This window comes from Ruditapes philippinarum, unplaced genomic scaffold, assembly GCF_026571515.1.
Source record: "Ruditapes philippinarum isolate M1 unplaced genomic scaffold, ASM2657151v2 ctg5390_1_1_1_1, whole genome shotgun sequence".
Classification (NCBI taxonomy): Eukaryota; Metazoa; Mollusca; class Bivalvia; order Venerida; family Veneridae; genus Ruditapes; species Ruditapes philippinarum.
In genome coordinates this window covers 33,766-50,849 of record NW_026867134.1, presented here as the reverse complement: position 1 = coordinate 50,849, position 17,084 = coordinate 33,766, and the positions used below count along the sequence as shown (strand labels likewise).

The following is a 17,084-nucleotide window of genomic DNA, read 5'->3' as shown; positions in this document are numbered from 1 at the left end:
ATCTCGTGGCCACGAGATACAAGATACCATTTTATTATTATTTATTTTCTGAGAAAGTGTATATTAACTTAGAGATCGAAATTATCGGAATGCTTTCGATAAATTATCTACAATTTTGTAATGTCTTCAGAGCAAAGTCACACCACGTAATGCACATTTAAAGAACCTATTCCCGTATTTGTATTTTATATCAACTGTTGAAATATTCTTTATTCATTGTCGTAAGTAAATTGAGTGGTAAGGTTCCTTAACATGCATAAGATAAATTTCAGTATTTCAGTAATAATAATTAAAGAACGTAACAGTTCTGCATGTTTTCTATTTAACAGACGACAGCGGTGGTACATCAAACACAATGCAATTGGTGATAATAGGTACTTGCCTTGCTGTTGTTGCTTTTGCATCAGTGGTAGTGATCATTTACAGAGAAAAGTAATTGAATTATTCAATCATTTGTAAATTGGGCAAGTAAAGTTTATTGTATTATAAAAGCATACAATATGCCATAACTTTCTTAGGCCTTATTTAAAAAGGGAGATTATAAATGCATTATTACTGTAGTAATTATTATTCTAATTGTTATTAATGTCATCATCATCTGCACTATAGTTGTTATTGGCATTACTTTTACAAGCATAATTTACATTATATTTAATACATATCTATATATGATAAGAAACTTAAAACAATCGATATTATATTTTCAGATCTCGGAGATGTAAAGTTGAACGTGATTGGGAAATGTCAAGCGACTATAGTCAAGAAAACCAAGATAATGGAAATGGTAATGGCAAAGAAATGGTTTTAAGTAAGATATTCTTGAACTCTCCTTAAAGTCAGACAAGATCAAGTAAAAACAAAATTTACATTTATATGTAATAATTATTCATACACAATACACTGAGAATATAAAAGAATCATTACACCCTATGACCGTTCATTTAGATATGTAGAAGCAAAAAGACGCATGTAAAGCCCGGGGCCACTCGGCGAGGGACTTAATTAAGTCCGATTGTTTTTCTGTAGATTTTGATACTAAGTATACAAAAAAGAAGGATACGCTTGCGCTAAAGTTTTCGTCCGATTTGATAATTTCGTGTTTTGTAATGTACTTACGTTCGTAAAGACAAACTAGTTTTGTAATGCCTTTAAAGTAAAAGTGAATAGTAGATGGTCAGTTTTGTTTTAATAATAACATTGCGAGGGCTGTAATACAGCAGTCCGGTATTAGCCATAGCGCGTGCAGTTGTTTTTCAAGGTTTAATAATTATCAAGTAAGATATTAATACGATTAAATATGTAGTGACGAGGAATTATTTAAGAAGGTGAAGTCATTTTATAAATATGCATTGATTGCAGAAAGTCATCGTCTAAAGTGTTATAACCAGACAACCAAACGTTGTAGTGGAGATGTTGTATATAAAACAAACATAAAAGAATATAAAGGTAGTATCATTAATATTTCTAATATATGTGTTATGTAGCAACATTTTGATGTAATAAAACCTACGAATATTTTTTTTTACGACAATCGCGTTCGCTGACTACAATAAGCATGTACATGTTAGTTATTGAAAAATTCCAAACAGCTTCCATCTTTTAATGTTATAAAAGACTTTTATTTAAGTAGTCCATTTTAATTTAGAAAATGAAATTCTTTGGAAGTTTTAGTACTTGAACAGATGTATTTTTCAAAATCTTCTTGATTTTTAAGTACATTATATTGTATATGATTGTAACATGACGATCAAAAATAACAAAATACATAAAACAATGCAAATGCTTTAACTGTTTTGAGAAAAAAACTTGTTTACAATTTTTGATAAATAAACTAAATTTTAGCCTTTATTATAGATAACTCCAGTAGACATAACGTTGATGGCAATGATTTAGCACCACAAGCAAACAAAGAAGGAAGGCACATTGCTGTGGTCCGTCCACATATTGAATCAAATAGCAAAGGTATGTCAAAATCTTCCGCTTTAATAATGTTTATTTAACTTTAAGGCGCATCTTACAAATAAGACTATTATTGTAAAGAATCACAAAGAATCGGTTTGCAATTCAAATAAGACTTGTAGCACTCTAAAAATGTCCATTAAACAACATGTTCTTATTTAAAAAAATGATTCAAAGGTCAAAGACGAAACTCCCATATCGAAAGGAATCAATATAAGTGTATATGCTTATTTTCCAATCCATATATAATTTTATATAAAAATACAGGCTTGTAAATTTCCTAAATTGAACAGTCTATGTCATAATCATACTATTATTTATTTCACAGAAAATTGTTTAAATTCATAATGATTCTCTTTTTCAAATACATAATATATAGTAATCTAACTAGGTCTGTAGTTTTATCTTGATATGATGAGTTATGGTGTCTTTAAGACTGCAAAGAAGTTGAAAACTTAGATGACATATTACAACATAGAACAAGGGAAAGTTTTCAGGTTGCTGGAGACTCCGAGAATACACAAGGTAAGAAATCGATATTTCTATAAGTATTAACGGGAGTCTTTTCTTCTTTTAAAACGTTAAACATTAAATAAAATGTTGAAACACAGAGGTGCTGAATTTCATTTTCATTCATTGTCCTTTGCATGTATAAATTGATATAATACTAAAATATATCAATCTTAACATAACTAAAAAAACTTACATAACCAAAAGCTCATTATGATTAGCTAAGACAATTAACATAAACTGTTTAAACATTGAACTATAAAAAAACTCAAGCATATTTAATGGCTAAAGTAAATAAAAGAGATAAAGTAAAACAAAACTATTTTCACCAGAATAAGCAAAAGGAACTTGGATTTTCAAAACTAAACAGTTTTAGTATTTATCGTAAAATGAAATATGAGTTTATTATTCACTTTTCTTGTTTGCTAATTTTATTTCTTAAAACGAAAAGTTAAAAGTTTTCTTTTGGTGTTACTGTTTCGTTTTCCCCAATTAAAGTGCTAGCACAACACCACCCAAACATAAAGTCGTCATTACAAAGATGTCTTCCGGAACTTATTCTGTCGACTCATCCACGAGGAAAAGTTTTTGTCATATTCTCATCATTCCACATGTCCGATAGTTGCGTGAATTTAGTCCTACTACACAGCATAAAAGTACAGACATTTTAAATCAGATGCAACACCAACACTTCACAGTCCTACAATGTATACATTAGTACTATTAATGCAGAACGGTGGTATCTATAATATAAATATAAATATACTGAATATAAAAAATATCTAGGTCTTATTTGTGCCTCGCATAGTATACCATACTTATTCAGTTCTGTGCAAGCTAACGAAATTGGCAGAATAAGATGAAATCGACAGAATAAGATACTAAGAATACTTTCCCTGCTGAAACTTGCTAAGGAATAAACATTATCGTAATGTAAGCTTTAAATTCATTTACATTTAATGCAAAATGAAATGAACATAATGTTTGACCAATTAAAATAATTGATTATATAAGTTAATTAATTAACTTAATATATCATTTGTAATCTGCAGTTAAATATATTCATATGCTATACATGTACACCATAAACATCAAAATTTATAAAGATAATGTTCTTATATATATTTAAGACATTGTGTGCAGTTATTTGTGTAATATAGATTCACGTATTTCTAAAGAATCTAGAGTACAAACAAATTAATTCAACAATAAAATAAATGCTCTATAAATAGGTATCAAAGGTTCGAAAATCATTAGATGTTTTATTACCATAAAATAAAAATATAATAAATTATATATAACAATATATTGAATCAAAACATCAAAATCTTGCATTCGGACGATATAAAGCAAGGTAATGACCTATGACCTCAGATAATAACTTTGTGTTTAAAGATGCAGATATGAGTCGTGCATGCGACACATATGATGAAGACATCTGTCAAATTTTCGATAACACATCAAGGAATAAAATACATAAACCAAAAAAGACAAGTTTAATGTTGATGCTGCACATCAAAGACGCCGCCAAATGATGTGAACAGTCAATCAGCATTGAAATTCGTTCTCTATTACAGTTGAATATCCGAAGCACAAATCATTTTCTCTCCATGTTCTTGGTATGTGCTCGTTGTTTAATAATTAAGTTGCATATTTTTGTGAAAAAGTAGAAACCTAATGCATAAAATCACAAAAGTAATGCCATGTCTGAAATTCTTAAATGTTTGTCTATTGCGACAAAGATTAAAACGTCTAATCAAAGCAAAATGAGTAAAATTGAAATGATTGGTATACTTAAAATAAATACAATATGTGCCGAAAATATGTCCATTTAAATATTGGTACGAATTGCATAATGTTCGAATGATTTTATGGACTAAGTGTTCTGAAGTGATCTCCCCTTACTGGCTGTAGCGTAAACGGTGCGTACTTTCTGAACGGTTGAGGGGGGATCGCCTCTCTTATAATGGGCGTGTATTAGGCTTTGTAACTTGTAATTTAATGATTCGATAAGTGATAATTATCAAAGGTGTCCTGGTTCCCTTCCGCCCCGTCAACTAAGACTAAATGCTAGCATACTGAGCACCATATTAAATTTGGCGGTAATTAAAGGCAATGCCGAACTTCAACAGAGGCGGAGCAAATAAAGTAGAGACACTGCCTCAGTCGATTCCTCAGTCAACGGTTTAGTTTTAAAACGATCGATTATAGACTGGCTCATTGGCACGTTATTTATTATGTAGATAAAATAAGGTTATGATAAAAAGAATATGATATTCAAACGTGGCACTATCACTTCAGTTAAACATTTATTCTAATCGCTTAATGCTCTGTGACAAGTTGTACACCAGAATAGCTATTTTTATTAGAAAATTTGAAAACAGCGTGGTTTTGTTAAAAAAAACACACACAAAAAAACCCCACAAAATCAAGTCTAAAATTTCCCCCATTGCTGTATGGACAAACGCATGTCTACTAGACGCCGCTTGCAAGCGGCGCTTAATAATGGACAAACACAATTTAATCAATGTTCTCCAAGTCCAACATTGACATTGCAGACATAGGTCTTGCGCATGACACACAGTCTGATATAGATATAGACATTTACCATATAAAGTGAAAGTCTTTTAAGTTATGGCAAAGTTATTATCCAACACAATTTGACCTTTGACGTCAAATAATGTCCTTGGCCTTGAAGATGCAGAGATGGATTAATATTTTTTATAAAGACTGGTTACATAACATTTATTCTATATGCTTTCGGCAAGTTTTTTTATGTTTTCAGCTGTTAATGCTGCAGAAAACTCAGAAAACAAACACCAAAATAACCAGTTGTGTCAAAGAACAAAGAACGAATCATTATCTCCCAGGGATTTAGGTAAAGCTTTAAGAAACAGGAATCGTTATATTTCATTTGTTGCTGTAAACACAGTTCTTTAAATTAGATGCAAAAATGAGTATGATAGAATTCTGCATAAATAAATGTGTGTATTTGTCAATGCAATAATATATGTCCGATCAAACTGTTTTATTGTTTACCGAGCAAGTTAAGCTGATGTGTGGCACTCAAAGAATAGAATTGTAGATTTAAAGGGTAAGCTTCAGAAAGTGCATTGATAGCCGTGTCATGTAAATCAATCCATTTGTATTAATTTTGTAAACATGATGTCGCGGGCAACAATCAGGTCTGCAGCTCAAAGGCCGAAAATATACTTTTGTGTCAAAAGTCGTGCTATGTATTTACTTACAAATGCATAATTTGTCACGATCGGTCATTCCAAAATTCAGATCTACAGCTTTTAGGTCAGATCAAACTTTCACGCTAAAGTCAATGTGAGGTCGTAACCAGTCATTCATTTATGAGTTTTGATATATCACGAATACTGTTTAGCACATCAAGTTGATATGTTTCACACACTTACAACGGGTAACTTTGAAAAAAGGAAACGGTTTTGCACATTCAAACGACGTGTCTGGCACAAAAATGATCTCCAGCTGCCCTTTGCTCAAGGTCAAGGTCACACTAAAATTATTTTATTTATATGGTCTTTTGTTCAAGACTGTAAGGGAGTTACATGTGGTGATAATGTGAAAATAAAGTCACACTTAAAATTGAACATAGTGCATATTAAAGTTAAAAATTGTGGTGTTTGATCACCATTTCTGTCATTCTGACATTCAGTTATGAATTTTAAAATCACTTGGCATTAATATATTATATAATAATAATAATATATTTGCTGGTTAATATCAAGGTAACATTTACATGTCAAAAGGCATGATTTGATAGTTCGTTAAATGTACATCGTGTCCATTCAGTTGCAGATTTAAAAATAACTTCACAGTTAACCAGTGACAACATGCAAGTTGTTAAAAGGTGAAGATCATACTTTGCCTTTATAGGCAATATTTCATAAAAAAGTACTTTGATGGTTGTGTCCGGTCATCAGTTCCTCCATACATTGATGGAAAGTGAAACAGCCAGGAATAAATTTATGGCACATTTATTACTTGTCATGCGCAAATTCATTACCGGGTATACATGCCTTTTAACGCCTTTTGCATCCCCCTACATGATGAAAAACGCCTTAATTTTACCAATTTTTTTTTGATTGAGAAATGTTGCTTAAAAAGTGACCACTTTTTCTGGCCCGCCTCCCATCTAAAAGATACATCAAGGGGGTTGCCAGAAGGGGGATTTGCCTCTGTCTGTTTGGGGGATTTGAAGGGGACCGGTAGTCCCCCACTCATCGCCAAGAAAATTTTACACTTGTGAGAAGCTAAAAATGACCCCAGGTCGATTATAAGGTAACGTGTAACCAACGCTGAAAAACCTTTGACACTTTCTCAATCCATTGAGAAGTTGCAGCACTTTGAAATCAATTTTGATGGTAAAAATCAACGCAAAATAGTGGTTTTGGGCAATTTTGAGATGTCCCTTCGTTGCCATGGTAACAGGAAATTTGAGACTGAGCATGTCGTTACAAAGGGAATGGTCTAGTCATTTGTGTCAAGTTTGATTAGTATTGAAGTAGTTTATATAGTTTTATAGCAATTTGAACTTGTAACGGGAGACTTTTCAACGAAAACAGCCATTTTTCACAAAATGCTCATGAAGTAATGGGTTAAAGATGCTTTTCAAAAACGGGCATCGACGTTTGTGCCGAGCATATCATTTTTCCTTTATTCGAGATTTTGTTTTTGATGATATATATACTTTTAAATGATTGAATAAAGAGAAGAGTCCTTTCATGAAAAGACTTTGAACACAATAAAAACTTTAAAAAAAAATCATCAGTGATTTTTTAACATTATTGGATAGTGTCTATTATTCTTTTTTTTAAATAATATGATGTGACATTTTTAAAATTTACCTTATTTGTACTCAATTTGATTTATTTTTGATGTTCAGTTGCCCCTGAATTTGAAATAGACTGGACAAGAATTTTCTTACAACTATCAAGATCGTTTTCTCCAACACGCTGGAAATTATTTGCATATCAATTACTCAGTAAGTCAGTTTAAATTAAGTTTATTTAAAAAAAAAACAGCTTTAGCATAATCTAATTCTTTATTACATGTATCCGTGTTAATCACTTTATGAACAATTATTTTCCTTGTTCTACAATTAGATTGCTTTGTTGATGATTGTCTATAAGTTTTCAGATATCTTAATACAGGGAAAATAATAGAAATTTCTAAGAGTATTTCGTTTTAAAAGTGTTCAGAAATATACTAAATGCTCAAAATTTATTGCATTTGTCTGTAGGCAATTGTCAGGAGATGGCTAGAAGCGTTCATGATACAGTTGATGAAATAGAGCTAGAAGCAAATCATACAGAGGGTTGGGTCATTCACGCTTACATTAAAGTATTCAATAAATGGCTTGACAATGTAGGCAGGGCAAATGCAACCTTTGGACATATTAAAGATGCTGTTTCTGCGTCTATAGATTCAAAAGAAGCCTTAGACCAAATACTTTCTATCGAAAGGTTTGATTTGTTTTGCTAAATATATAAGTTATATCAGAATAAATGTAAAATATGTGTATCAGATTAGAAGAAAATTATGGTTAACACATTTATAAGGTATAAGTATTATATTGAACTATATTGAATATATTTTAATGGGTTTTTGGTTCAGAACAAATTAATAAAATTGAAATATGCATGTCTGTGGCGGCATTAGTATATAAATATCACACCAAAGTCACCAGAGTCATTTCAACCTTGGCAACGGTAAGAATGACATTGCCTTGTGCTATAACCATTATTTGAATGTAATGTTACTTTTATTACACCAAACAAATTAAAAGTCAATTACAAGACGTCTTAAAAATAATAATTTATAACTTAAACTCAGCACAGGTATCATACCGTATCACCGTTTAGAAATGTCACCAGGTAAAGTGATGTCGCATTTTGAGATGCTAGATTTTTAGGCTATATTATCTTATAAGGCAAAGCAATCATAAATGAGGTTTAATTATATGTGAAAGTTAAGAAGACCAATCAATTTAGTAATGAAGCTTTACGAAGCAAAAATAATACTCTAAAAAAATATATTTGCATATTCGCAATACAAAATACTATATATAACCATTACGCTACTCGGATTTACGTGTACTTATACCGACTATTTTCACTACAGTATAATGTACACAGAGCGACCCTTAAAATATTATTTTTTATCTAAAGATTTCTACTTCATATATCCTCTGTAGAGCAACAACTCTAAGACGAAAGGGCATTTCTCTCTAGTATTTATACTGTATATTTCAATTAAATACAAAATATTAAATAATTTGTGCAACTAATGTTACCATTGAATACGAATGATGTATAATGTTGAAGTTATTGTGTTCAATTTTTCAATACAGAATAGCATAGGGGGGCCTCAAAATATTATTGTTTATCTAAAGATTTCCACTACATTTTACCTCTGTAGAGCAACCACTCTAAGCAACAAAGGGCATTTCTCTGTAGAGGTTATATTGTATATTTCAATTTAATACAAAATATAATTATTAAATAACTTGTGCAACTCATGTTACCATTGAATACGAATGGTGTATAATGCTGACGCTATCGTTTTCAGTTTTTTGTATACAGTTTGCTTTTAGCAGAAAAAAACACACACACAATAAGGTGTTTATGTAAACAATAAAGTGATTATTTTCATAGGCTCTATAGCACCCTATTACATGTATGTGCAGGAAAAAATCACACAAATTGAGGATCCTACATGATCCTCTTCAGTACAAGGCAATCTGATTTACATATGTAAAAAATATTCCAATAAATCAACATGTCGCCTCAAATCGAGAAATGAACGGATGAATTGATTTATATTATTCGAACTTGTTACATATGATAACACAGAAGTTTATGCAGTACCGAGATACACATAACATGATGACACTGCGACTGCGCCAGCCTTCTCATTCTTTTTCCTGACATTCTTTTCAAGATTTATGTTTGTATTTTTTCCACTTAGGCGGGCTTCTCAATTTAATCTTTTAATATTCTAAATTGTCTTTCAGTTTCTTGAGGTATTTATATCCATTGGTTGCTGTTTTTAGCAGATATTAATTCCAACTTGATTAGCAAGATTTACCGTCTCTTACCCTGTACATGTATAATATTTCAAATTGTTCATTAAAATGCAGGCAGCTGACATAATATTTACTTCTAAAAGATCATTTTTCATTCCTGAAATTATGCTACTTATCGAAAAAGTCTTGAAATTTTTTTTTGAGAAAAATATTTGACGTCACCAAAATCATTACGTTTTACCCATTCTTTATTTTATATTCAAACAGTAATAGTAAAATATCTTTCGCGTTGACCCTATATTTTCATTGAATAAACAAGTATCATCACGACTTCTCTACATGCAAAAAAAAAATTATAGCAAAATTCACCGTGTTGATGTTTTACTTATTTCACAATTCTTCGAAATTTTCAACAGATTTGTAAGTCAAAACGGTGGGATTGAGCTGCAGAATCGCATACATTTAACAAAGTAAAAAGAAAGCATCAATGTAAAGACATACATCTACTGAACAATATAAAATTTAAAAGGAGAAAATCGGATGAGAATTGAAAAAAGGCCGTTTTATCGATAAAAACGTTGCAATTCCGCCGCTACCGATTTGGGTCGCGTTGGCGTCATACCAACGCTTTTGCTTTTTCTTCACAAAAAATATGCTGCGGGGAAGTAAAAATTCGAAAAGTAAAGTTCGAATCTTGTTTTTCCAGTTGTCATTTTATTTTTTCCTGTAATGAAATTTAAAGCAGTGCCAATTTTTTTTTGCCGAAATAACAATACAAATCAAGCCTCAATTAATAAATTAGAAAACCAAAAATAAAAGTCACAGTTGGGTTAAAAATTAAATATTCTAATCTTGCGCATACATGTACATTTCAATAAGAACATCTATATATTTCAAAGAAGACCTATCATAGAACAGAACAGAACAGAACAGATCTTTATTTCTGATTTGTACATAGTACATCATCATATACATAACATAATAATAAACATCATAATTATTAATAAATGAATACAATGGTAAGCTGGTTAATGTCAGTTCTTTGAAGCTCAACGTCTATTGACGTCAACAAATATATATAACGTTTTACTCACCCTTAATTTTATTTTAAAACAGTTACAGCAAAATATCTTACGCGTTGACCCTATATTTTTATCTCAAAAATATTTCAGTTCACTATCGCACTACATGCTCGAAAAATTATAGCAAATTTCACAGTGTTGAATTTTTGTATTTCACTATCTTTATTGCGCTACCATTCGATATTCGCATCAGATATGGACGTCAAAACGTAGGGAAAAATAACGTAGAATCGCAGACTATTAAGCAAAAGTTCAAGAAATACATCATTACAAAGACATACAATTACTGAACATTATGAAATTAAAACGAAAGAAATCGGATCAAAATTGATAAGAATAGACTGGTTTACTGATAAAAAAGACGCAATTTCGCCGCCACCGATAGAGGGCGCTTTGACGTCATAGTAACGATGTTTATTTAAAATATAAAAGTGTGGAAGTAAAGCATACATATCTACATGTTTGCTTACCAAAAATAATCAAGATCTGAGATTTTGTCAAATTTCGGTCGGAAAGTAGCGAGCTACCTTAACAGGTCTTAATGCACAGGGTATCTAATCCCATTCATTCTATACATTTTTGTCAACATAATCTGATCACATAATCATTTCCAGTATTGTGCTGCATTGTATTCATTAATAAGAATATACAAATAAATCTTTGTTTGTGTTTTATTCAATGTAATACTTCCTGTAATGATCAAGTGGTTTAAATCCGTTTTACTGAAAATTATTCAATATTGAGACATTTTAAGTTGTTTAAAATTTTCAAAAATATTTAAATGGAATTCCTTGTGACTGTAGTTTTTACACTTAAGTGAGTTAAAATAAGTATCCATAGAGTAAAAGGTTAAAATAATTTCAAAACGATTGTTCAGCTACACATTCAACAATCAGCAAGACATTCAGAATTTTCAATGTTGAGCAAGACAATCGATATTCAGCTCAACGTTCGATATTCGTGAGATAACACGAATGTTGAGCTAGACTATAAAAAGTATCAATGTGGAGCTAAACAATCGCGCTTTAGCTCAACATTCGATATTTTTAGTATTAAATACATGTTTAATTTTTAAACGAATGTTTACCTATGTAATCAACAAAGAGTTAGACATTAAAAACTATCAATCTTGAGCTACTCAAGTTAAACAATCACCAAACAGCTTAACATTCAAAATTTCCAATGTTGGGCTAGACAAACAATATTCATTTCAATACTTGATATTCGTCAGTATTCAAATTTTCTATGTTGAGCTAAACAATCAATATTTACATGAACATTTAATATTCGTGAGTTAGTAAACACTGAATTTCCCAAACGAATGTTGAGCTAGAAAATCAACAATTAGCTGTAAGACATTCAAAATCACAAATGTTTAGCGAGACATTCGACATTCAGCTCAACGTTTGATATTTGTTTGTTAACAATGTTATTTCAAACCGAATGTTGAGCTAGGCAATCAATCAGCTAGATATGCACAACTACCAATGTTAAGCTACACAATAGACAATTATTGCTCAATATTCGATATTTTTAGTTTCTTAAGTAATTTCAAAACGAGTGTTAAGATAAACAATAAACAATCAGCTTGACATTGAATATTACCAATGTTGACCTGAAATATCGACTTTCTGCTCAACATTTGGGATCATTTTGATTTACATGATTTAAATATAAATTCAAAACGAGTGCTGAGCTACACAATCAACAGTCAGCTAGACATTTAATATATCCGAAGTTGAGTTAGACAGTCAATATGCCAGTCAACATACGAAATTCGGGAGTTTATGAAAAAAAAATCTACAAACAATAATTTTTCTTCAAAATTATATGTACGGTCATTTTTAACATAGAAAAACGCGATTTTGGGTAATTTCAGGTACTTTCATTATTTTCTGTTACTGAAAAAAAATAAAAATTCTACAAAACAACAATTTGTCTTTAAAATTATATGGAAAACGCGATTTTGGGTAATTTCAGGTAATTCATTATTTTTTGTTAACCAATTACCCAATATACACGCCTTTTAACGCCTTTTCAGCATCTTCTATTTGTTGTGAAAAAATGCCTTATTTAGGCCGCAAACACTTGTTTTTGTTTAAGAATTGTTGTTTAAAAAAGTGACCACTTTTTTTGGCGCCGCCCCCTTTCCAAAATGTACATCAAAGGGTTGCCAAAAGGGGGATGTGTCCCCTTCTGTTTGGGGTTTTAAAGGGGGGATCGGAAGTCCCCCTAATCGCCAAGAAAATTTTGAACTTGCGAGAGGCTAAAATGACCCCAGATCGATTATAAGGTACATTGTAATCAACGCTCAAAAGCCTTGGACTCTATCCCAATCCATTGAGAAGTTGCAGCGCTTTGAAATCAATTTTGATGGAAAAAATCAACCCAAAATAGTGATTTTTAGCTAATTGAGATGTCCCCTCGTTGCCATGGTAACAAGAAATTAAAGACTGAGCATGTCGTTACAAAGGCAATAATCAAGTTAACATTCGTGCCTAGTTTAATTAATATTGAAGCAGTTTTTTTATAGTTTTATAGCAATTTGAACTTGTAACGGGAGACCTTTTTAATGAAAATAGCCATTTTTCATAAAATGCTCTTGCAGTAATGGGTAAACACTGTATTTTAAAAAACAACAATCGACATTCAGCTAGACATTAAAAAATTACCAATGATGAGCTAAACATTCGAGATTTAGCTCAGAATTCGATATTGTTATCTATTTTTGAATATAATTTTAAACCAAATGCTGAGCTAAACAATCAGCTAGACAATCAAAAATACTAATGCTGAGCTTCTTAATCAAAATTCTGCTCATTTTTTTATGGTAGGCAATCTTCATTCGTGTCAATATTTGATATTATGTACTGTATTATAGTTTCAAAGCGAATTTCGAGCTAGATTATGAGCAGTCAACTGGACATTTCTATGTTAAGATAGACAATATACATTCATCTCATCATTAGATGTTATTCATTTTTTAGCTCACTTGAAGACAATGCTCTCAAGGTAGGCTTTTGTGATGACCCATTGTCCGTCGTCCATCGTCCGTCCGTGCGTCCGTCCGTGCGTCAACAATTTCTTTAAACAACTTCTCCTAAACCACTTTGAAATATATGACGTCATTCAAAAATTTGTTGAAACTTGCATGAAGCTCTAGCAAAGTTGTTTAAAGAATTCAATTCCTTGAAGAACTCTGGTTGCCACGGCAACCGAAATATTTTTTTTAAACCTTAATTTCTTTTTTGTCAAAAACATGATCTAGTGGTCCTCTACAATGAATGTTAGGCCAGGGTCAAAAGGGGCTTTGTCAGGGGGCCTATCAGTTTAATATAAAGTTATATATATATAGTTATTTATGAAACTCTTAAAAATTCTTTTCCTCAAAAATCACAAGACCTAGTGCTTTAATATTTTGTATGTAAGGTCATCTAGCTGCCCTCTAAAATTAGAAAACACATCCAAACAACATCTTAACCACAGGTTTAATTTTGAAATAATTTTACACACACATTTTTTGACAGTGACAGAACAAAACTTGTTTAGATTAAGCTGTCCCTTGTTTTCAAAGTGTGCTCCTGGGGTTAAAAGAGGCTCCACTGTGACTTTTTGACCTATTTCTCAGGTGAGCGATCAGGGCCTAGAAGGCCCTTTTGTTTGATAATATTTTCAAATGTTGAGCTAGACAACCAACAATCAGCTAGATTTTCAAAATTACCAATTTTGAGCTTAATAATTAATAATTAATAATCAAGCTACACAAATATAACATCCTAGAGCTCTTCTTAAACTGTCAAAAAATGTCCATTAACGCGATAACTCAGCATAACATTTTCTTTAAAATATATGACATCCACAGCTGTTCCATATCGTTGACGGAACCGCAAAAACTGTCCAGTCATGTAATTTAATTTTTTAATAGGTTTGAACTGAAAACTTTGGTGTTGACATTAATTATGTCAGTTTCTAAATACCAGAACTTATGTTATCATCTTGAGAATATCTCAGTCATGTGCTGTTGACATTCAATGTAATTTCAATAAATTCAATTATCTTCGTTTGTTCAGACATAACAAACAAAATTGATAATAGTGTTCAGTTATATTATCGTTTATTTTAGGCAAAGTAATTATAAACAATTAAGACAATATTAATCATTTATGTGTTTTTATATTTTATAATCAATTGGAAGTAAAGTTTTATCTCTTTTTTTTTCTTTAAGGAATCCGCCGATGAAAATAAAGGAACAACGTTATGCTGCTGTAGTTCCGAGGAAATTTGAGCAAACAATTAGCAGCAATTCTTCATTTCAGCATTTTATGGCCTTGCATAATGATGAAGAACCAGGCAACTCTAATTGCGGGAGGGAATTATATATCAGATCAAGTGAAACAAAACGTTTCCAATTAGCCCATTGTCCCTACTGTTCTTTGTATACTAAAAATGAAATATCCGATCGTCAGGAAACGCTAACTTCGGTTCAATCAAACGAATCCTATAGAGAGCAAAATAAAAAACGAAAGAAAGATCAGTCACAAACTCAGCAGCCTAAACGGCGTATAACAGAAAAATATGAAAAATATATCATTGAAAATGCAAAACAAAATCTACATTTAGAATTCATGCCAATTCGTCAAAATGACTATGACATGTACATGAATTTTGTTATAGCATGTATAGCAAACGAATGTCAGGTTGCGGAAAGAACAGTATGGTCGGTCACACAAGCAGGATTTTGTGAAGCTCAAGAAGTAATCAAAGAAAAAGGAACGATGTTTGTTATAAATGATGAAAGGATTAATCTTTGTCTAAGAAAAGAAACATTTGAAGAATTAACTTTTTATGGAAACATTGCACGACCAAAACTCCTAAAATATCTGAAAGAAAGGAATCCGGAATACGATTCTACCACTTCAGAAACGTTTATGTTCATAAACTTTAACGGGATACCGTTATTTGAACACATGGAAGTATGTCTTGTTTAAGAATACATATGTGTGTGTATACTTTGAGATCAGCAATTCCCACAGTAACTTGCTCACTTATATAAAATTAACTAGTTTTGAAGAATAAGAATTGCTAATTGTTTCGAATAATCTCACACTAGTTGCCGGTACAGACCAGAATATCTTGTACGAGCGTAAATGATGATCTACCAAATAACCACTAAAGTCCGAAATCTTGCTATACTCGTCTGTAACGTTATTTCATTAATTTTTGCCTACTTACTTTTCGTACGGAAGTGTATGAGTTTACAACTTTATTCATGGCTGCAAAATGTCGCCATCCTAAGCAAGTAATTCAGTTATAATATGCGCAGTAACAACTTTTAAAAGTCCGACACTTTTCTTACATGCTAAATGGGTGTTGCGATGGAAGAAAAGCTTGTCTGACGTGCATGAAATAAGACAGAGTTAATGTGATGTTTTTCAAGTTGACGTTCCCTTGTTTCTATAATACTACTATCAATAAGTTCAGTTTATTACATTAGATATTACATGAATCATTGCATTGCTCAATAATGAACCACTTAGTGGTAAATTGATACTTATTATTATCTTACCGCCTAACCTGATAAAACATGACTCATTGAAGAAATATGTTGGCAACTTCATTGTTCAATAAGATGATTTCATTTTTTAAACAAACACTGAAAATACATGTACATTTCAGGATAAAGATGACCAAAGTCAAAGTTACATTGCTACACAAGAGAAAGATACCAAGCAGCGTTTCAAACTTAACAGTCCAACGGGATCTTCTATCAAAACAAGCTTATACATGAAGGAATCTGATGAAAACATAGACGACTACAAACCCAGACGGAAACAAAACTCATCCGACCAGTCTACTGAAAGTGAGCAAATCAATAGATGTTTCAGAAAAACTAGCACATTTGATACACATGAATATAAACCTATAGAAGAAGAAGAAGAAGGAACATCAAAAAGCGCTACAAATCATGAAAAAGAAAAAAGCAACAAAGCAGAGGACGGACAAGAAATAGTAAAAAGTCAGATGAACGATATCAAAAAGAAGGAAATCGAATCTTCGGAAGTAGATATGGAAACGGAGACACAAAGCATCACACAATCGTTCTTCCATAAATTCTGTGAAATTTCTTAACCCATAATATATTTCAGATTCATCAAGCTATTTAATTTCAAGCTTATATTGTTTCCTTCTGTTTTTAGGTAAATTAAGTGAAGTACATACAGTAGCGTTTTTTTCTTGACTATGTTTTGTTGTCCTATATATGTTGTTTAAATAAAATTTTAGTCATTTTAAGACTAAAGACACTCAATTCACAATGTTGCAAACAAACGATTGAAGTGAATCTTGAGTTAACTTATTCTTTGTAATATTTGATTTTGTTATGTTTCATTACAAAGAGACATTATATAGGGGTTTAATAATCATTATTTAATCGGGATTAAAAATAGATATTTGTACATAGATGGACTATTAAGGACTTT

At 31.3% G+C, this 17,084-nt stretch overlaps 1 protein-coding gene across 1 annotated transcript; it reads left to right on the top strand.

Moving 5' to 3' along the window:
• The first annotated feature begins 355 nt into the window (after nt 1–355).
• Nucleotides 356–16,799, top strand: LOC132734940 (uncharacterized). Its single transcript, XM_060721826.1, has 9 exons — nt 356–432; nt 708–808; nt 1,855–1,962; nt 2,395–2,484; nt 5,255–5,347; nt 7,382–7,480; nt 7,739–7,961; nt 14,831–15,578; nt 16,282–16,799. Exons 1-9 carry the CDS (start codon nt 356–358, stop codon nt 16,732–16,734), a joined length of 1,992 nt encoding a protein of 663 aa, XP_060577809.1. The 3' UTR covers nt 16,735–16,799.
• Nucleotides 16,800–17,084: the final 285 nt, after the last annotated feature.

Bases quoted from the DNA above. Each gene is read 5' to 3' on its own strand.
- LOC132734940 (XM_060721826.1), top strand. From the start codon at position 356: ATGCAATTGGTGATAATAGGTACTTGCCTTGCTGTTGTTGCTTTTGCA. The intron at 1,963-2,394 runs GTATGTCAAAAT...GGTGTCTTTAAG, and splicing joins TATTGAATCAAATAGCAAAG to ACTGCAAAGAAGTTGAAAAC. The intron at 7,481-7,738 runs GTAAGTCAGTTT...ATTTGTCTGTAG, and splicing joins ATTTGCATATCAATTACTCA to GCAATTGTCAGGAGATGGCT.